This window comes from Rhinopithecus roxellana, chromosome 8 (assembly GCF_007565055.1).
Source record: "Rhinopithecus roxellana isolate Shanxi Qingling chromosome 8, ASM756505v1, whole genome shotgun sequence".
Classification (NCBI taxonomy): domain Eukaryota; kingdom Metazoa; phylum Chordata; class Mammalia; order Primates; family Cercopithecidae; genus Rhinopithecus; species Rhinopithecus roxellana.
Genome location: NC_044556.1, coordinates 94975515 through 94998418, shown reverse-complemented (window position 1 = coordinate 94998418; position 22904 = coordinate 94975515). Strand labels below are relative to the sequence as shown.

The following is a 22904-nucleotide window of genomic DNA, read 5'->3' as shown; positions in this document are numbered from 1 at the left end:
CCAATAAGGAAAAATAGGTATAATTTAGTACTATGCAAAGACATAGGACACAGAGTTTTATGTATATTTACGATAATTCTGAAAAGCATACAAATGAAAAAGGACCAAAAAAATGCAGCAGAGCCTTGATCCCTGCACTTCACAGAGAGGTTCTGCCTATCTGTGAGCAGGGGCAGTGATGCAGGATTACAACTGCCCGAGTCACTTTGCCTAGGGGTGCTCCCCAGCCAGGGGACCAGCCCCTCACACAGCTCTGCTGTGCGGTAACTGCCAGGAGTGAAGCAATAGAACATATTTCTTCTTGGAAAATGGCCAAAAGAGAGAGGGAACCTCTGTTGAAATCTGAAAAGCTATGCTGTGGTTTTCATGTGCACATCGAATGTCATTCTACTCTCAACAGAATCCACGTTAAGAAGGGCAACCCCAAATACAAACATTTCTAAATTCTTAAATACAGGCCCGGGGAAGGTCTCCAGACATATTCCTCCACAAACATCACAGGTCTACAATAATACTTAAATAAAAATTACAATGGCGATAACAATAGTGATGCCTACTGTTTTTTTCTCTGAAGTATCAGGAACATCGTAAGTGCACGCGTCTCTCGTGGATACACATGTCTGAGAGGAGTGCAGGGACAGGAAAGAAAGGGCTACCTGCACCTTAATATTACTATGTAGATTCCACATCATAAGACTGTGTTCAGCATATACTATGTAATACAGTATATACATGTGAATGTACTAGAAATATTTCAATTTTAAAAAGAACAGCAAAGTGAAATTTAGCCTTTGGCATTTAAAGGGCTAACACCTGCAGTTTCCAGGTAGCCACTGACTCATTATAATTTGAGGCTGTTTTGATCACATTTGCATTTAATTTCTTCCTATGAGAAACTAAGTCCTCATCTACTTTCCAATATGCCCATAGGAGCAAATGAAATGTAGACACAGTGGGGTCTCAGGGACAGTGAGAGGATACAAAATGTGTTCACAAGAATTGTGGTGATGGCTGGGGTGGGGAGGTGGCCTTTTTCCTGAAGATGATTGGGATATGGGTATACAGTCAGATCCAGGAGCAGAAAACTTTTACTGAGAGCACAATATTAATATTTCTTCTTAGGAAATGTTCAACCATCACCACCCCACTGTCTTTAGGTTTACTTCAAATGACCTTGAAATGAATCTGATGACAATGCAACTCTGACCCTAACCATGTTTGCGGAACTTTGTGTCATCCTTCAGAGCAAACAACCCAACACCTGATAAAAATCAATAGAAAAGTTCGACAAAGTCTTAATGGAATTTACTTTTTAGATGGAAAAACAAATGTACTAAAAACAAGTTCTACACTTCATAACTCAAACGTATTTTTTTAAATTTCATGAATTTTAAATAAGAGGTTTTTTCAAAAAGGCTAATCAACTCCTTTGAAGGCTTAAGGCTGAAATCTGCTGAAGGTAAAAAAGACTTTCAGGGGCCGGGTGCGGTGGCTCAAGCCTGTAATCCCAGCACTTTGGGAGGCCGAGACGGGTGGATCACAAGGTCAGGAGATCGAGACTATCCTGGCTAACACGGTGAAACCCCGTCTCTACTAAAAAATACAAAAAACTAGCCGGGCGTGGTGGCGGGCGCCTGTAGTCCCAGCTACTCGGGAGGCTGAGGCAGGAGAATGGCGTGAACCCGGGAGGCGGAGCTTGCAGTGAGCTGAAGTGAGCTGAGATCCGGCCACTGCACTCCAGCCCGGGCGGCAGAGCGAGACCCTATCTCAAAAAAAAAAAAAAAAAAAAAAAAAAAAAAAAAAAAAAAAAGACTTTCAGGGAACTGGCTGAGTTTCAATGGAGTTTAAGCCCCAATTACCAGCTTTGAGAGAAACTGAAACGAAGGGAGATGCAGCTGAAGCCAAGCTGTGCCATCACCAAGGGGCCCAGCCTGGCAGAGCCAAGAGCACAGGCTGAAATAGCCCATGGGGGCTGCAGGAGGTTTAGTGGTGGGATGGAAGAGTGAGGTAACGGTGCATGGGTCCCAGGGTCTGAGGAAAAGGACCAGGAAAGAGTTTGGAGGCAGGAAGCAGAGGAGTATGTTTGTAAGGTGATAGCATTAGATAACCAAAGTAATCTAACTCCAAACCTGGATGACAGAGAGATGGGGAAATGTAAACCTTATTTCTCCATAGCAGCATCATTTTATAAAACGATGCTTTGCTATTTTAAATCCTGCTCACAAATCAAAAAGGCTTCTTGCCCTGGCTTGATGTTGATTATCATATAACAACTATTTCCAGTGCATCCCATTAATATCTTAGATGAACAAATCCATAATTTCCTGCTGAGAGACAAACTACATGATGATGCAACCCTGGAAAATTTAGCATAAAACACAGTATTGTAAGTGAAAGGGCACCTTACTACTTCATTCTGAGAGCTGTGATTTCATTATAAAAAGATGATTACATACATCCTCAATCATCCCAAGCAGTTATCATCAGGGGACCTAATTCCTGATCTCCCTCTCTGTAATTATTCCTCAGAACTCTAGGGGAAAGGACTGCATCATAATTAATGAAACCATCCAGCAATGTAAATAAAAAAGCCTATGATTCTTCAAAGAGCATTTCAGGTAAAATGCCATTCTATGGAAGAACATACCATGACCTCATTCAAGAGAATCTGTAAAAATGGCTATTATCATCTGTTTTTCCAATGCACTGTATGATGTTAAGGGTTCATCCTACATTTCCCGAAGTATTTTATAGAATGGCTTATTGACAAAGGTGATATCATCATGAAACCTGGAAGAAAAATGTCACCATTTTCCAGAATACAGGGCACAAATGTCACAAAGATGATAAGGGAAACCGAAATAATGACGAGGCTTCTCATACACTAACAGATGGAACCAGCTGCAAAGAACACTCAAGGCTCTGCTTTTCCCCATTCCCTCTAGGGGACAAGTATTTCAGATGAGCAAAACCAGATGTGAGATAGGTTCATTATTTGAGGCAGATGATGAAACAGGGAAAATGGAAAAAAAGAGCTGCTGTATAACTTCTACTTTCTCTTTTCACAGTGAATGAGGATACGGTGGGTGGGAATGAGGCTGGGCTTGGAGTCAGCTCCTTCCAACTCTTGTGTTCTGAGCTCTCCAATTACCAAAAAATAAAACTTATGTTTTTGTCACGCAAGTCAGACTTTGGCAACCATAATACTTCTTATGTATCTTTCTCCACTTTCAATTTTGTCTCCCAAAGCCTATTATGATGATCAGAGAAAAGGAGCCACTAATTGGCACAACAACCTTAATTGGCATTCAAATTCTGTTTTAGAAGGGTGTGCGGTGAATAAATGACCAACCTTATTTGAAAATAAACAGGCAAGTTCCACTTATTATTGAAGCTATGATAGGCAGGATGTGCTCTTAATCTTTTTACACTAGCCTGTGATCCACATTGCCGTTCAAATCTTCTGACAAAATCCATACTTATGGTGTATTTCTAAAATAAAAACAAATGGAAAATTTTCATTATCAGAAAACTAACCAGAACATGTACTGAAAACCGTAATCAAGATAAAGCAGCTCAACACATAAGAATCACAGTTTCCAGAGTTAACAGGGACCTTACGAGATCTTCCTTCCAACGTCCCATTGAAAGATGCGTAAATGCCCAGAATGGTTCTGGGATACGTCTTCCGTGTCTTCCATGGCAAAGCCCATCTGAGAGCCAGGCACTCTAAGTCCGGTGCTCTCTAAATGGTAGTGCTCATGTTCTAGGGCCCCCTACCCCAGCTCACTGGAATTTGAATTGACAGCAGATTAAACGACATAATTCATCATTGCCTCACATAGGAGAAAGAACAGAAGGAGAAAATTCTGAAGAAGAAAGGGAGAGAAGAGAAATAATCGAACCATGTGTGTATTCACATCATTTTTATAAATGAGATAGCATGAAAACTGACAGGGAGATGCACCAAAACCATTAAGAGTGGCAGCTAACTCATAGCATTTATCATCAACACACTGTGCTTAGAATTGTATTATTTAATTTAACCCACAAAACTACCCCACAAGGCAACTGCTATCATCCTCATCATCATCCCCCATTTTACAAATGACACTTCTTCTTCTGTTGAGGCTCGCAGAGAACCTGCTCAAAAGACAAGCTAGGAGGTAGAGGAAGCAGAATGCTAGTCAGTCAGTAGAGCACAACTGCGACTGCATGTTGCTTTTGTGGGTACTTTATTCCTGAAGCCCCCAGGCTCTAAGAACACTGTTGATTTTTTATGTTCTTCTCAATTAAAAGGGGCTCAATCCAGGGTCACCAAACCATTAATCTAAATATGCTAAAGTCTGTGCTTAGACAGGATTTTGTAGTAGTAAAAACTACAGGCTTTAAATCTCTTTCAAAAGGTTTTGGGCAAACTTCTGTTATCCCAGAGGGTGGTCTAGGTGTGTGGAGTTGAGACAAAAATCGGGATTATTCTTCCCTTTTGGGACAAAACTATACCTCTGCATAAAATGGATGCTAAAAAAATATATATAAAGATATTTCCCTCTTACAAGAAACATGTTACATTAAGGCTTAAAGCTGAAAGTATTTCTGGAAATAAATGGATACTATCTGCTGGAAACTATACTCACAAACGTTAAGTATTAGCCTAAAACTCTAAAGTCAAGTTCTATCAGAAAGGTTCATTTCTGAGCTGAAACATTTCCTGAGTCAAACATGGTCAATATGAGTCTCTAAAGCATAGAGCAAATTGTAAAGCATCTTTACATTTGCCAGTGCTTAAAACTTATAATTGCTACTGCTTAAAGCCATTACTTCACTCTCCTTATGCTATCTTAAAAGCCCTACTTTTTAAAATCACAAATGTTGTTGCTACAAAATTTATTGAGAACAGCACAATCCTGTTATTCAATGCACTGTAACATGCGACAATCAGCCAAGAGATAAGGTAAGTTGCATTTCTGGGATGGTAAACCTCCCAATGTGTTGTCTTACCTGTGGGAAACCTGCTGGGCCCCAGGCTGTTTACACTTATGTTGTGCCTCTCTACACTTAAAAAATCAATAAACAAATTCACCAGGGAGGCTAGACAAAGAACAAATACAACTTCCAGAAATAAAAAAAAATGACAATGAACTGGAAACTCAATATGCAGGTGGAAAAGAGTTTAGACACAACTAAGGATGGAATTAGTGACCTATAAGACAGACTGTGAAATTACCGAGAACACAGCAAATACAGAGGATAGGGTGAGTCGGTCTAAACAAGAGATCTAGATGGAGATGACAGAGGAAGGAAAGAAAAGCACAATTGAAGAAATAATAAATAAAAATCTTCCAGAATGGATGAAAGACACCAATTCTCAGATTCAGAAAACCTATCAAATCCTAAGGATAATAATAAAAAAAAGAAGTTCTACGGGACATATCACAGCAGAACTTACTTAGCACACCAAAGTCACACAGAAGATCTTAAAAGCAGCCAGAGAAAAAAGGCATTAACTACAAAGGAATAACAATTAAATTAACAGCAAACTTAATAATGCAACTCAAAAGACAATACTCAAAGTGCTGAGAATTCTATTAATATATCCAGCAAACTGACCTTACAAACAGAAGCAATACAGTTATTTTCAAACACAAACTGAGAAATTATTAAAAAAAATAAATTATTATCAACAGAGCCTTACTAAAAAGTCTTCTAACATGAATTTCAGAAGAATGATTCAAGAAGGATGAGCTGACATTCAAAAAGGAACAGTAAGCAATGACAAACATGTAGGGTAATTCCCAGAGGATAATGACTATTTAAAACAATAAAATGCCCAGTTTTTAAGATTAAAAAAAAAAAGAAACAAAATAGAAGTACGAGCAAGGAAACAAAAATATATACTATGAGAAGGGATGGCTGGCGTTAATGTGCTCTAAGTTCCGCGTGTTGTCCAGGAGAAGGCTCAAGAACATCAATCAACTTTAGATTCTGTTAAATAACCACTAAGGTTACTCAATTTATGCAGAAATAAAGGGCACAACTTCCAAATTAGTAGAGGGGACAAAACGGAATAAAGATGGAAAACAGATCCCCAGAAGTCTAAAATACAAAGAAGGTGAAAAAAGAAGGAAGGAAGAAAAGATGGGAGGAAGGAAATAAGGGAAGAAAACTGGAACAAAGAGAAAGTACAAAATAAGAGTCAAATGCATTGACAATTAGAATCACTGCAAATTTAATAAAGTACCTAATTAAACGACAAAGATTATCTCATTGCATAAGAAACCAAAACCCAAAATCCAGGGAAGGAGAAGGAAGAAAAGTACCAAGAGGCTGAGCCTTTAAAATGATACAAAGGAAAACAAACTTATACATTAACTTTTTAAATCCTAACCATGAAATCTTTAAAATAATGATTTCTTTTTTAAGGGGGAAAAAAAGGGTGGGGTGGAATAGGGCTGGACATGGGGGCTCACCTGAAATCCTAGCACTTTGGGAGGTTGAGGGGGAAGGACTGTATGAGGCCAGGAGTTCAACACCAGCCTGGGCAACATAGTGAGACCCATCTCCACAGAAAAAGAAAAAGAAAAAGAAAAGGAAAAGAAAAAGAATAGAAAAATTGACCAGGCATGGTGGTGTGCACTGAAATCCCAGCTACTCAGGAAGCAGCAGAGAGGACTCCTTGAGTCCAGGAGTCAAAGACTGCAGTGAGCTATAATTGTGCCACTGCACTTCACCCTGGGCGACAGACTAAGATCCTGTTTCAAAAATAGTAATAGTAATAATGAAATAAATATAAATTAAAAAAGGAAATAAATATTGGGGCTTTCTAACTTTTCAAATTATAGAGGACATTTATACAGTCTATTTTAAAATCCAATCAATTCCTTTGTACTTGCTGCTTGAAAAAAATCCAATGAGTACTCTTTGTTTTCATTCAAAATTATACGGCAGAGATGTACAAACTTAATTTTTCACAGAAAACTGCAAAAACACTGGCTTTTAATGCTGCTCAGGATGTTTTTAAGAAAATAATGTACATTTCTACTCACACTTGTATCTAGACTTAATTATACTTTATATTATAAAATGAAAATGTTCTTATTCCTAAAAGTATCATAGCTCATATCTTAGATAAAGTGATGTGTGTGTTTTAAGGTAAATGTTCACTTAGCAACTCAAATTTTTATTTTTAATAAACCACAGAACCAAGACTAAGCAGAAGAAAACACGATATTTCTCCAGTCTCCGGTTAACATCTTCAAGAATCAAGAGGATGGGCGGAGATACCTCATGAAATGCATCGGGATTCCCAGGATTAAAAAGCGAGGGTAACTTTTCTTCTAATCCTTGTACTATTTGTGGCCAGACAGAATTCACCAAAAAGTCATATCCAGGAACAGTATTGCCTTTTTCACTGTAAAATAAGAGCGCATTTCAGTAAAATACACCATAATCTATTTACAAAGAGCAAATTTCCACTGTATTGCTTCTGCCAAAAGATCTGTAGTCTAAAACTTATTTCAACTTAAAAAAAAAAAAAACATATTTGTAATTTAGTTTGTTTCTAGACTCAAATTTCTGTTTCACTCCTTAATCTCAGTCTCACCTCACACCCGGCAAATCTCCTGAATCCTGACTCCTCCACCTGGTGTCAAGGCTAATCACCTTGGTACACTTTTCCCTCTAAAATACTTCCCACCACCTTTATACTCCCATCTTGGAAAAAAAAAGTACAGTAGTCTAATATTACAGGAAAAATAACCTTCACGTTACTGAACACCAATAAACCACACAGCATTGTAAATTATGCTAATTTATAAATTAATAACAGCTTTTATTTACTAAGCTATCTCTAAGATTACTTTCAGTTCTAAAATTCTATGACTATCAAATGTGAAATCTTAGCACAAATTTTGACACAAAAATCTGATAATAGATTAATTTTTGTGTGTGTGTGTGCTTGTCTTATTTTGTCTTTGTTTAGCACCAGACTTTAAATTCCAAATTCCCAAATGTAGATGACAGGCAGCACTGAGACAAAAGCATGCGCTTCGGAGCCAGTGTGCCTGATTCAAATACTGGAGCATGGGCAAATCATTTAACTTCTCTGTGCTTTGGTTTCTTCATCTTTAAAACGGTGATGATAATAGTACCAACTTCACAAAGTCATTATAAGAATTAATATTTGTAAAGTACTTATTAGGATAGTGCCTAACACACAGTAAAAGCCCTATGTTAGTAACGGTTAAATAAGAGAGATTCCTTAAGTCTCTCACGAACTCAAAGACCTGTAAACATACATTCTAGGCAAACACCATTTCACTAATCTGCCCACTTTGTTTCATATTGTGTATTCTGCTCTATTTTAAGGTAATTTTTTAAAATGGCAAACAATTTAATAAATGTTCTTATTTTAGCAAAACTGGGAGTTTTGTAGCTAAGTTGCCATATCAAAATGGGACTTAACATTCTGGTAAGTATTAAAATAAAATTTTTAAAAGTTTTTGTAATTTTCCTGCTTAACAAAAATTATCAAGATAGATAAGTTATCAAGAAAGCTTTGTTTCACTGTCCAGGAAGAGCTAGCAAATAATGTTATTATAGTTTCACCTAAGTATTGTTAAGAAATTACTGGTGGGGGTGGAGGAGGGCCAGGAAGGGGAAAGAAGATGGCTGCCTCCTATATATCCAATTCCACACAACATACTATACACTTTCAAATAATAGTAAGAGCAGGCTCTGTTAAGGTATCTGGAGAAAGAAAGCACAAAATTGAGGACTCCAAACTACAGATATACATAATATAATCACTACTAAATGACAACATTTCCTCGTTCCCAAAGTTAATGTCTAATGAAAGCCCCAAAGAGAGAATGTAAAACCTGCAAGATTAACAGTTGACGGATTAGAAAAGCTCATCTGTATTCTCTGGAGGAGAAATCACAAATGTTTTGGTGTTGCCAGTTATAAAGCTCATGAAGGGTGGCACATGATAAAAGAAAAGAGTGACAAGGGAAGCACCACACTGGAAATCTGAAGCCAGGAGCCGAGCACGGGAAGGAAAGGGATACACAGAACCTGCAACACAGTGACGGGCTAGCAGCAGATGAAGATGATCTCGCAAGGTACAGCTCAGATTCCTCAAATCTCTAAGCCTTCTACGTGAATTCCCCCACACTAAAAACTGTGGAAAAGATCCCCTAAAGCTTTGAAGCTTGACATCTCTGGACCCAGACTGGCTCTGTCAAATCTAATGACTGATTGTTTCATATCTATGGCTTCATTTTACATCATGATTTCTACTATATTCTTATCCCCAAATCCAACTAAATCCTTATGATTACTAAACAAAAGTAGCAAAACTAGGCTTCATCTTAGGTGGTACACAGGAAAGAGAGAGGGTACTGCAAATGTCAAGCAGCACATTAATTACCCCACATTTCTGCAAAGAACAAAAACTCAAGGCCAAATATATTGCCTGCTCCATGAAAACAGAGACCTTATTTGCCTTTTGAGCATTAAACTTGGTTAATTCTTTCATTTTGCAAACACTAACTGGGCAGCTGTTAGCTCTAAGACACTGTGTCAAGAGGCAGGGGAAGATGTGAGCAGGGGAGAGGTGATCATAATGCAACATGGAAATTAATCAGCAGACACAAAAGCAACACGTCCTGCAATCCAGAGGACATGATGAATGCTGAACATTAGGACAAAGACTGTTGTTTTTTTTTTTAAAGACAGGGTTTTGTCATGTTGCCCAGGCTGGTCTTGAACTCCTGGCCTCAATCGCCCGCCTTGGCCTCCCAAAGTGCTGGGATCACACATGTGAGCCACTACGCCCAGCCAAGGATGGTCTCTTGAAGGAGGTGGTATCTGAGCTGGAGATTCACGTGGAGAGGCAGTTTGACAGGAAAACGAAGGGCACAGGAAGCGCAAGGCAAGCAGAGGAAAAACGCAGAAGCACATGAGTACAAGGGAGCTGGGGAAAGGCAGCTAGCACTGTGTGGCTGGAGCATCCAGGGATACGGAGGGAAAGTTCCACGGCGGAGAGAGTTCTCCAGTGGAGAGCTACCAGGCAAGAACAAAAAGGGCCTTGCCCTGCTTCAAGAAGCCTGGATCTTCCTCCATGTGCACTGAGAAGCCACTAAAGATTTATGAAGAAATCTGCGAATCGCAGATTTCTGGGTAAATGTGACAGTCAGAAGCCTAGAGAAGGAGAGACTGGAAGTAGGCAGACAGGGTGGGGAGATTCTATTATTGTGGACAGCAGATGACAAGGCCTGGACTGGGACAATGGCAATGGCGAAAGTAATGGGATATTTATGAAAGAGAATCAGGAAGTCATGGAAACTGAACAAAGGGAGGAAAAATTGAAGATGAGTTCATAATTAGTATAAAACTTGTTGAATTAAACTGAACTGATATCTATAGACAGATTATGACATATTAGAATCATGGAAGGAAAGCAATTCTGACTTCAAACTAAATTTAGGAAAAAGTGCAGAGAAGAAAGGCTAGACTTTGGATTTGGAAATGTGGTCTTCAGGCTCAGCTTCATCTCAGTGTCCACATCTTTGAAATGAGGCTAATGCAACCTGCCTCACAGTATCATAGGTAGAAACAATGAAATAACAAGATTCATAATGGATTCACTTCATACAAGATGGTCATCGTCTGTCGTGCACCTGTGCTTAGCAGGTGCGGTCACTGAAAGGGAGGTGGGGGTCCACACGGGGTCGTTTAAATTACCTGGAGATGGCACCTCCCGTGACTTCTCGAAGAAGGCGGCAATGGTGAGGAACAAACTCCAGGAGTTTATTATACATGACTTGAAGGCCACTGGGATGAGATTCAACAAACTGCTCTATAATCACCTATTAAAAGGAATATCATTTTTTAAAAAAAGCATTTTAAAGGGAAGTACAAACTATATATTTCAGAGAAAACAATAAAGAAAACTTTACAAATCTGCTTCCTCATGCTCACCCTCCTCCCTGTGACATATTTTCTAAACAGTGAAGTAAATAACAGGTCACATTCAAAACTAGTTCCTCGGATTAGGCTGCACAGTTACGACTGTTGGGGAGACATGGGCTGATAAACCATGCACTCTCATATGCTTCCCTGTGAGTTTGAAAATAAAGTAACACCGTTTAAAAAAAAATTTAAAGCAGAGCACACGATTCTCCACTACAACTCCTCACTGTCTTCATACTGGCCTTTTCTTCTACCATCATGCAGATTAGGGAAGGGTTTGAGGCAGAGAAAGATAGAAAATATATTAGTTTATAATTTTATTTTTTTGTGATAAAATTGGGAGTCAGGAATGATATGACAAGATAAGCTGAGTTTAAATAAAACAGAATGTGGCTACTGAATTTAATATGCCACTGAAAGTTCAAATATTTCTTTAATTTAGCATACTATATTCAGTTCAGTGAAAAAGGAATAGATGAGTGACTAAAATATTTTCATTGGTTGGGTGCGGTGGCTCATGCCTGTAATTCCAGCACTTTGGGTGACCAAGGCAGGCAGATCACTTGAACTTAGGAGTTCAAGATCAGTTTGGACAACATGGCAAAACCTCGTCTCTACAAAAAATACAAAAAAAACCATTAGCCAGGCATGGTGGTATGTACCTGTAGTTCCAGCTACTTGGGAGGCTGAGGTGGGAGGACTGCTTGAGCCCAGGAGGTTGAGGCTACAGTGAGCCATGATCATGCCACTGCACTCCAGCCTGGGCGACAGAGTGAGACCCTGTCCCCCAAACCACACACACACAAATTTTTCACTTATTGACAAAGAAATAATGTACGTAATTTTTTCACCCCCATAGAGACAGCTATGGAATATAACAGGATATAAACAGAACTGAAAGATCATTTATTTTTAGTAATCTTAACAAGGCCAAAATAATTATTAAAATTAGTCCCTAAATTTCACTTTTATCATTGGGAGTCTCAACTTTCCACTTTAAAAAAGAAAAGACTTTCACCCTGAAATCATGTGAGTATAATCTTTGTATTTACTAACCACAGTCAGAACATTCACACTGACAGGACACTGGAGGCAAGTCCCCAAACACTGAGGATGGCCTCAGTGACTTCTCTCAGTCTGAAGCAGATGAAGCTGCTGTTTTTGTAAGTGAGAAACTGCTGAGTATCAGCAACTTTATATGGCACAATCTATATTCTGGCTGCTCAGAAGCGGGATACACTTACTTCCTATATTTTAACTATATCCTAATAGGTGAAGGATACTGCATAGCCGAGTTCTAGATTTAAGGTATTACTCAGCTAATTTGTTATAAAAGCCCTTGATCTTTGAATATTCCTCCTCTCACCTTCCCGGTCCAGCAAACTCCGCTATTTTTCAAGACTTGGGCCAAATGTCATTTATTACCTGAAGACTTGAGGGTGCCACTGTCTACCCCACTCACACACCTTTCCACATTCACAGCACTCTCTGCACCTTCCTCGTACACTGCAGTGTTGTCACTGCTTAATTGTCCACCCTGCTTAGTCCACCCATAAGACCAGTGGTTTGAAAACATTCTTTTAACAACTACTGAGGAACAATTGCCTGCCATGAAATTGACCTAAAAACATGTGGATGCACACCTTCTCCCTAGGTGAGAATGTCGCCCTTGAAGCCTGAGCCACAGCATTGCTAGGAAACCTGAGAGGGCACGCCCAATTCCTGGCATTGTAACATTATTTCCCAACTGTAACCCACGGAGACCAAGCCTTCCTTACAGCTGGTACTGTAGGAACTGAGAATCTTTCCAGAAAGATCTCTGCTCTCTCTTCTTATCTTCCTCACACCCAGTAAAGAGTCAAAGACAGAGCAGAAGCTCATGAACGTTTGTTGAAGGAGGTGCACAGACCTCATCTATGTATGGTTTCACTAGAACTTGGCCAACTAAGGCTTCCGCGTCCCGTGTCTTGTCAATCGTGGCGTAAGTCCGCAAGCAGTGCCGTATTATGTCGACATCAGACGTCTGAAGGCCTTCTAATAGGAGGCCTTCCAGTGACTGCTGTAACATGGCTGTAATGCCAGCTATACGCTGCAAGAAAAGGTTGGTAAGTAAAAAAAGCTCTAGTTAGAGCAATTTCTGAAACTGCAAATAGACACATAACGAGCCTCTTAACACCAATAGATGATGACATATATAAAATCAAAATAATAACTTTTCCTGGAGATAACAACGAACCCCCCCACCCCAATCTCTTTATAAGTAAATTTCTGCTTCATCAAAGAAGAATGTAGACAGAATTACAGAATGAGAAAAAAATTATCTTCCTCTTAAGCTACAGAGTCAATCTTTAGGAAACATCATGGATTTAAAATCCAATTAAGAACTTTGGATAAATTAATTGTCTACATCATATAATATGTCCAATTCCATGAAATTCAGAATTAATTTTACTCTTATCATCTAGAAAATGTGACTGAGTCTTTACACAAAATCTATAATGTGTGACTCTTAGGAAGCTGGGGCCCAGAAAATTAAAAATTGAAAAAAAAAATGCAAGGCTAGGTTCAAAACCCTTAGATCAACAATATTACTAATTTAAACCAGAATTATTTAGCAAGTTCCTAAACACCAAACTGTGGAAATCCAAAACAACACTTACCGGTCTTACTTTGTCCAAAAGAGGCATGCCTTTGCTTTGAACAGCATGAAACTGTAACTGATTAAATTCTGTGGCAATTCTCTCCAAAATTTGTCCAGTCAAAAGGGGGCTAGTAGAGGAAACAATTACAGAAGTGTAATCCCTAAGGTCTCTATTTCCACGAGAATACATCATACACCTGGCAGTGAGAGGCTTTCACACCCACTATATTTTGACTTTTGTCAAAGTGTTTAACATGGCCACCTTGTTACAAGGTGAAAGCTAAAGCGTCTTTTGTGCCATTAGTCAATGTTCCCCAGGAGCCATATGCACAGCATGTTCTAAGTGCACTGGGGAATCTGTTGAGTACAAGGTGCTGCTGCTGCCTGGCCTTGACCCACAGGGACCAGACAGCAGCAGAGCTGGCCAGGCCTGTGTGCATGCAATTACATGTTTCTGCCACTGACTCCAAGCTCTCCCATTCATGACCTTCTTCTTCAGCTTCAACCTCCCTTCTTCTTCCCTCTTCCTCCCTCCCCCTTTCCCCTCTTCCTCCTTATCCTTTCTTTCTCTTTCCATCCCATTTCTTATAGCTGAATCCTTTCTACTTCTCTGCCTGCCTCACTCCCCTTGCTAAAATACCTCTAAATATTTCTAAAATACCAAATACATTTGTCTCCTCAATAAATGAAACTGACCCTCTAGCAACAGTAAATATCTCAAAATATCTTATTTTAAATTTAAATAGTAACGACTTACTTTAAAATCACATTTACCAAACAGCAACAGCTGTCAACCTATATGCTCTGGGTCCTAGTGACAGGGCATTCTTTACATATCTGGCACAAAATATAATAAATGTACTCCCCCCCAAAACATATTATCAAGTGTCAATGTCACTCAAAAAGAAGTAAAATAGCAGAGGAGAAGTATAAAGGTATAATCTCCCGCTGTATATACTGAGGCATCCTGTGTATACTGATGGCTCATCAGTGAGTGAGGAAAAATGCCCATATCATAAGGACACAGAAAATGCTGCACTGAGAGCATCAGGGGTCTACCCAGTTCTGTATTTGTAGCATCCAAACTAGTTTAGAGGAACAGGAGCTAACCCAGTGACCAACCAAAAAGGTTAACTCTTTCTTGAATATCCCTAACTCTTTCCTGAATAATCTCGTGTGAATTGATTATTTATAAATTATCTGAATGTTTCTTGGCTTAACAAGCATGGTATATCTACTATTCAGTAATATTGCCCTGGTTTTACCTTCTCTACAGCTCAGATTTGCAGATTTGAATTTAAGAAAAGCTCCTCAAAGATGATTCAGAGCAAGGAAGAGTACAGTGTCTACTATACTGAATATAACATACTGAATATAATATAATAATATAAGAGTATGTCTAGAAACAGACATCACTGAGGTAATCAGAAGCCCATTTCCCACTAGTGGGGGACGTTTGGTATCTTTTCTTAGGTACCTACTAGTTCCAGACACTGTGGGTGTAAAGATGTCAGGGGCCTTATAGACTGATGGAGAAGGCATGCAAGTCAATCAACAGTTCCAGTCTCAACCGTAAGTTGTCTGGTGGATGACCCGGAGGCCTGATGAATGCATGGAGATGGAGCATCTAAATCTGAAAGGTCAGGGAAGACTTCCTAAAAGAGGTGGTCTTGTAATTGAGCTTTATGGAAGGGAACTCTTGCAGTGTCTTGTTTATACTTTCTCTCACAGAACTGAGCGAGACAGGTTTAAAGAAAGCAGGAGGGATCAACAGTATCTCACACAAGAGAGAAGAATAAATTTTTACAAAACAAATCTATATCGTTTTATAACCTGCTTTTTTCCCACTTAGCACAGTATTTTGAACCTTTCCATACTTTAAGCATGTTTTGGGCTAGATTTGGATGGACTAAAGAGAAACCAGGCAGGTGAAAGGGAGGTGGAAGTTAAAGGAAGAGCTTTTAGTACAGCAAATGGGCATACATAGTAAAATTCAGGAAGGATAAGTCAGCAACGTTCAGGGCAGTCAGGGAACCACAAGTAGTTCCGAATAGCTTTAGTGAAGAATACAGAAGTGGCAAGGAGCAGCTTGGGAGTTTAAGATTTACCCTAAAAACACTGGGAAACCATTGCTTCCCAATCACATAGTAAGATGTGATTAGACAAATCTAAAAGATCCATTTGACAGCTGCAGAGTTAGTTGTCCTAGAGAAAATGAGAGGTCAGTCAGGAGGTCACTGCCTGAAACGAGGCAATGGGAGAACCGAGAGGGAGAAGCAGACATCTCTCAATCTCAGAGATGCTAGAGCAGCAGACTCTCCAGGACTTGCCTAGTGAATGAACGAAGGAGATGCAGGGAAGAAAAGGAGACAATGACTCCCCCAACATGTTTAGCCTAGTTAGTGAAGGAAATAAAGGCACTGTTTCCTAAGACAAGGAATGAAAGGGAGGAGTAAAACGTTTTTGCTGGTGGAGGCAGGGAAAGAAGATGAGAGCTCAGTTTTCAACATGATGAATGTGAAGTGCCTGTAGAACGTCCACTAGACTCCCTGCAGTCATCAGACTGATGAGTCTGAGGACTACAGAAGTTCGTCTGCAGATAAAGAGATCAGCATCCAGGAGCCCACTAAAACCATGGGGTTGGATGAGGTTACCCAGAAAGTGCTGATCAAGAGCACAGGGCCAAGAACAGTGCCCTGGAGAAAGCTGGCATGAAAAAGGGCAGTGGAGTCCATCAAAGGAACAGAGTAGGAATAAGGAAGGACGAAAAGAAAACGGGGAGGCAGGTATCACAGATGCCAGGTGAGGACACTGTTGGGAGTGGCTGTCAACGCTGTTGAGTGGAAGACAGAAGCAGAGCAGTTAGTCGAATAGGGCTCCACTAGGCTCTCAGAACTGACACTGACGGGGACTCTGATGAGTGCAGATGAAGGGGAAGAGAAGGGACAGAAGCACAAGTACTACAGGCTGAAGAAAAAAGATGGCAGCGATTGACCACTTATTTAACATCTCAATCAGGAAAGAAAGTAGAGACCTAGGACATGAGAATAATTTCCTTTTCAGATGCCTCATCTCCTCATCTATAAAACGAGAGATACAGAGCATACTGTTTCTACAGTCTCTCCAAATCTAAAATTGTGAAATCCTAAATTTAAGAATTTAAGGATCCTAAATCCTAAAATGAAGAAATCCAACTTGTCTTGATAGTATGATCAGGACTTTGAACCGCAGGTATATTCCATTTGGTCCTGGTTGGTTTTCCTGTAGCTTATCCCATATTAGTCAAGGAAAAATATGATGGCTTATCAACGTGGCTTTCAGAGATGCTTGTGTTAGGCCCAAACAAGACATGTATGAGGGTTTACTCTATGGCTACCAATCCTGCAAGTGAAGTTCCTATTAGTCTTTTTTTTTTTTTTTTGAGACGGAGTCTGGCTCTGTCTCCCAGTCTGGAGTGCAGTGGCCAGATCTCAGCTCACTGCAAGCTCCACCTCCCGGGTTTACGCCATTCTCCTGCCTCAGCCTCCGGAGTAGCTGGGACTACAGGCGCCCGCCACCTCGCCCGGCTAGTTTTTTGTATCTTTTAGTAGAGATGGGGTTTCACCGTGTTAGCCAGGATGGTCTCGATCTCCTGACCTTGTGATCCGCCCGTCTCGGCCTCCCAAAGTGCTGGGATTACAGGCTTGAGCCACCGCGCCCGGCCATCCTATTAGTCTTATATGAGAGATGACAATACCAACACACAGAGTGAAGTAACCTGACTCAAGCTACCCAGCTGGTATAAGCAACATAAGCCCATGCTCTTTCCACTGCACCATGGGGCTTCCCATTCGTGTTCATAATGATCCATTCAATTCATTTTCTGAGTCACTCAACGATCTGACTGATTTTAAATTCAGTGTGGGAAGGTAATAAGACACTACAGTATAACAAAGGAAACCATCATCTTTTGTTTATTTCATCAGCTTTTTCTTTGCTGTTTATAAATTTCAGCGAAATGTGTCCTGTACTATTTCTTAACGATATAACACTCGTGTATTTTGAACCTCAAGATACATCAACTGGAATACTCTGGGCCTGTCTAAATAATCTAAGATGACTGCTCTTCCACACCTTGAAGGTCAATAGGGATTTTACTAGTCCATGGGTAAGGCAATTTCAAAAATAAAAACCTTCCACAGATAGTACACGCTCTCTGACTCCCTGAAAGGTGCCATGTTGGAACAGTGGTCTACGACCATCAAGGCTATATAATAACATGTATAAGCTTTACTATTTCATGCACTCTGCTTTGCTTGAGCTACATTTAAAAACACTAAGCCATAGACTGGGATTTTCTTCTTTATCAGAAATGAGTTCTAACTAAAAAAATTTTTACCCTGGATGTAAAGTATTAATTTATGAGTTATTTAGTAAAAAATACTTACCTGCTTGCTTCTAGTGCAGATGTTTCTTTAGAACTTTGAGAGTTTAAGATTTTTTCAATTTTCTCAACTGATCGAATAACTTGTATAAGCCTCAATACACACATCTATAAATAAAAATTAAGAATAAAGCTATTGTCATGTTTAATCTTAATTATCTTATTTTGTCATCCTAAGTGCAGGAAAATACAAAGTCAAAGGCAGTGTAAAATTACCTATAGCATTCTACATTTTTAGCATTTCTACATAACACTAAATTCCCAAGAATGCAAATCTTTTGGCTTTCTAGAACAAACATATTTCAACATTGTATCACAATTTTAGAATTTAAAAAAACTTATTTTTTTTTGGTTTCTTATATTATATCCTTATTCCCTCTTTCTTTTCCCCATCTGTTTTAGGACAGGGTCTCGCTCTATCACCCAGGCTGGAGTGCAGTGTTGTGATCTTGACTCACTGTAGCCTCAACTTCCCAGGCTCAAGTGATCCTCCCACCTCAGCCTCCCAAGTAGCTGGGACTACAGGCACACACCACCACATCTGGCTAATTTTTTTGTATTATTTGTAAAGACAGGGTTTTGCTATGTTGCCCAGGCTGTTCTCAAAGTCCTGAGCTCAAGTAATCTGCCTGTCTCAGTCTCTCAAACTGCTGAGATTACGGGTATGAGCCATTACACCTGGCCTCTTTTCCCCATCTTAAATAAACCTTTATTTTGGTACTACATTTATGTTCTTAAGATCCTTTTTTCATGTTTTTAGTTTCCAATCACATTTGTCCTCTTCATTTATATGTGCATGATATACCGATAAACCTAAGTGCCAATTTATTAAAGACATTTATTATACAAGGCAGATATTATTATCAGGGAACATTACAAAAACTCATTGTTAAAATAACAAAAATAAAGTCATTCATTAAATAAATAGTTACAAAGCATCTATCATGAACCAAGACATTCTTCTACACATTGGGAATATAAGTGGATAAAACAGGCAAAAATCCCCTCTCTCATGAAGTGGACAATCTTTTCTAGCAATGCACTGCATTCTTGAATCTTTGGACAAAAGCTGAGAAGGGATCTAAAGGAGAGTTAAACAGAAGATCTCTAAAATAGGCTTCTCTCCCTTGAGATTTTAAAAAGTGTGCTTGGGTACTAAAGTTATCAAAAGAAAAACAAATACACAAATACATCTAATAAATACATTTAGAAAACACTTTAATATAAAAGAGAGACATCACATGCTCCTCTCTGCAAAGGTATCAAGCAGAGTAAATCATACCATACGCCTGAAAGTGCCTGTTACTACAAGGTGCTACAGTGAATCAATGCTTTAATATTATAATATTTGAGTATACCTTTTTTTTCCTAATGTCCTCTTGTTTAGACACTCGTTCATCAACTGCCTGAATTCCTTCACTGACAGATGATCTAAGGCTCTTTAAAAGAAAAAAAAAAAAAAGTACTGCAGAGATTGTTTCATAACATCATGAAATTTACACATTTAATTCAATTCCACAGGACTTAACACCTACAGGCCAGTATTACACAGATATTGACAAATTACAAAATATTAGACACAATTGCTGTTTGTGTCTCAAGATTTAGGGGAAAAATGACATATAAAGCCAAGGTCAGGCAGGATCGGCTGCCGAAAGAAAATTAATGCATAAACAACGAGCATCACAGGTGGTCAGGGTAAAGAAAGGATAACCTGAGTCAAAGTATAAGGGTGTCTGGTGGAGGAGATGAGACTTGAGGTAGATTCTACAAGTTTGTGGATGCTGACAAGCATAGAGAGAAGATTATCAGAAGACAAGGCACGAAGATAGAACAGTTATGACATATTTCAGAACCAGTGAGGAATACATCCAGGGGTAACTGCAGGCTTCAATTTGGGCAAAAGCAGAAATAAAACAGGAAGGGTTAATTCAAGAGGGCTATGACTAGATAATACTTTTAGACTAGATTCTACACATTTTAAGTACTAATATATCACGAAAAAGTTGTTTTGGGAAAATTCAGAAGCAAGAAGTCAAGAACAGGAGGCAAGGAAAAGGGAGAGGTAATAGGTGGAGAAACATGTCCAGAAGCTAATGAATTAATCAGAAATTAGGGCCAAAATGAAAGTAATGGAAAAACTAGAATAAACTGGAGAAATCACAAAAATTCTATAGAAAAGTGAATTCATTCATCCCACAAATGTTATGAAATACCTATTAAATGTCAGCTATTGTGCAAGCCAATGAGGATGCAATGGTGAAAAAGACAGAAATAGTCTCATAGAAATAGTCTCATTTCTCAATGACTGCAGAATCTCACAGAGTAGCTTCATGAGTTGGAGGTCAAAAAGGAAGAACAGGTCTATTGCTAAACCAATCAGGAAAAAGATGGCTATAGAGACAGCTGTGGAAAGAAGGAGAGCATATGGTGCTGGCAGGTGGCAAGGTAAAGACTAGAGCCTGCAGGTGACAGAGCAGTCAACAATGACAGAGCAGAATTCAGGAAAGTGAACTCACCTCCATGGGAGGCAATTTGGAGAGGAGAGGAGAGGACAGGACAGGACAGGACAGGACAGGACAGGACAGGACAGGAGAGGAGAGGACAGTAGAAGGCTGAGGACTGAGGCTTGGAAAACACCCTCTCTCCAAGGCTGGGGGTAAGAAGAGGTACACTGAAAGGAAGGCAGAAGAGCCACCCAAGAGCCATGTAAAAGCCACCCAGAGTGTGGAATCCAACAGTGGATCACAAAAACAATTTTCCTTCCATGGCAAGAAGAAGTACTTTAAAAGCTTTTTGAAAAAATCAAACAAGACATAAACATCTGAAAATATTTGCTAGTTCAAGGCACAACTCGAGACCTCTCTTTTAAGAATTATTTCTTGCCTGCCATTCCTATGTACTTCTAATCACTGACATTGCTATTATTCTGCATTTTTTTTTTCAGCACTACACATGCACTGAATGTTTATGTATGTCACCTACTGTGAGCCTACTATGTGCCAGGGACTGTCTTAGGGGCTAAGTGCATAAGGCTACACAAGCTGCGCATGATCTAGTGGTGACATACACAGGTAATAATGGTGCAATGAACCAAGTTTATGACAGTTCCTCAAGGCTAAGACAGCATGGAAGTCACAGTGCCTGACACAGACTGTGGGGTGGACCAGCAGGGACAGGACAGGGTAGCACACTTTTCTGTTGAAAATGATGTCAAAACTTCCTTCTCTACTGTTCATCTGGATGGAGTCCCTGTCTCCAATGGCTTAGACATGGGAGTCCCAACTCATTACAGCAGACATTATCTCACAGGAACATTAAAATAAAGACAATTAGTTATTACATTAATTGTATATTATCCTTCAGTTACATTAGGGTTTAAAGAGCTTCTGCGGATAGTCTAGGAACCTAACAATATATAAAGTATTATTTGAGAAAATATTTGTAAAACTATAAATTTTTAAAATAGAAGCTATTCTTAGTGACTACCTACATATGAGTGACCTAACAGTAACAAGTTGAGTTTTTAAACAGCATTCTCCTCCCCCAACATTTTAAAGTTATATACTCCAAGAATCTGTCATCTTCAAATCAAACATAAATTTTTTTGGTTATAGTATCACACGCAAAAAATAGAGAATGATTTACAACTTTTCTGAGGGTATTATAATTACTAAACATTCAAAAAACAAAAAACAACAATCTAACAGATCAAAGGAATTCTTTTTTGGAGGGGCAAACAAGCATATCATGCTTTATGGTAAACTGTTTAATGTTATTTGGGAAACTTACCAGAACCTCTTCTCGTAATTGTCCCAAAGGCACAGAAAGCTGGTTGAGGGCTTTGTCCATGCCAACCTAAAGGCAGAGATCATGTTGGCACACACACTTCACAATCAAGAGTAATAGCTAAGTATCTATTTAATGATCAATGCAGTGCTAGACTTAGGTTATTCCTTCTGTACAACAAAATGAACAACCATATTTTGCTAAGTAACTAAATAACATGTTATTTTACAATAAATATTGTTGATAGAATGTGAAAAAACCTTTGATGTACATGAAAACTATAAAAATAAAAGAAGTCATAATAAATAAAAGCTTTCTTAGGCACAATTTGCCTCTGAATAAAATATTTTAATGAATTTGAGAAATTTTAACTGGAGATAAAGAGCTATCTGTCTGTAATTTACAATATTCAACCAGCTGATGTGAAAGTCTCAAGGACTCTATCTGTCCTAACCATTATAACCCTTGAGCAAAATCCAAATGAAATAGAATGGAAATAAAAATTTCTAGGTTTCTAATCCCACCACAACATTTATCTTAGATGCACATTTCCCAAATGCAAATATGGGTCATTAATTTTAATGCTTCTTAAAATTTCCATGGAGATGGCTACTTTCTGTACTTCTTTGGAGAGAGTTTTTTTTTTTTTTTTTTTTTTTATTTGAGACGGAGTCTCGCTCTGTCGCCCAGGCTGGAGTGCAGTGGCCGGTTCTCAGCTCACTGCAAGCTCCGCCTCCCGGGTTTACGCCATTCTCCTGCCTCAGCCTCCCGAGTAACTGGGACTACATTAGCTGGGACTACAGGCGCCCGCCACCTCACCCGGCTAGTTTTTTTTTGTATTTTTTAGTAGAGACGGGGTTTCACCGTGTTAGCCAGGATGGTCTCGATCTCCTGACCTCGTGATCCGCCCATCTCGGCCTCCCAAAGTGCTGGGATTACAGGCTTGAGCCACCGCGCCCGGCCTGGAGATAGTTTTAAAAGTGAAATAAAATAGGAATAGGATGACCAAAAGGCAAACTTTGGGAGTATTAAAACATAAGCACTTCTAACCTACTTTTATAAACAGCTGATATGCTC

The 22904-nt window shown here is 39.2% G+C and overlaps 1 protein-coding gene across 2 annotated transcripts in view; it reads right to left on the bottom strand.

Moving 5' to 3' along the window:
* Positions 1-22904, bottom strand: part of COG2 (component of oligomeric golgi complex 2) — a 54095-nt gene that overhangs the window by 13375 nt on the left and 17816 nt on the right. For both annotated transcript variants that reach the window (XM_010374039.1, XM_030936270.1), the window contains exons 3-10: positions 21831-21896; positions 19397-19477; positions 18043-18146; positions 13635-13743; positions 12884-13063; positions 10747-10871; positions 7285-7411; positions 3353-3492 (exon numbers count right to left, since the gene is read on the bottom strand). In XM_010374039.1, the coding sequence (XP_010372341.1) occupies positions 3353-3492; positions 7285-7411; positions 10747-10871; positions 12884-13063; positions 13635-13743; positions 18043-18146; positions 19397-19477; positions 21831-21896 (932 nt within the window). The remainder of the gene's footprint in view (positions 1-3352; positions 3493-7284; positions 7412-10746; positions 10872-12883; positions 13064-13634; positions 13744-18042; positions 18147-19396; positions 19478-21830; positions 21897-22904) is intronic.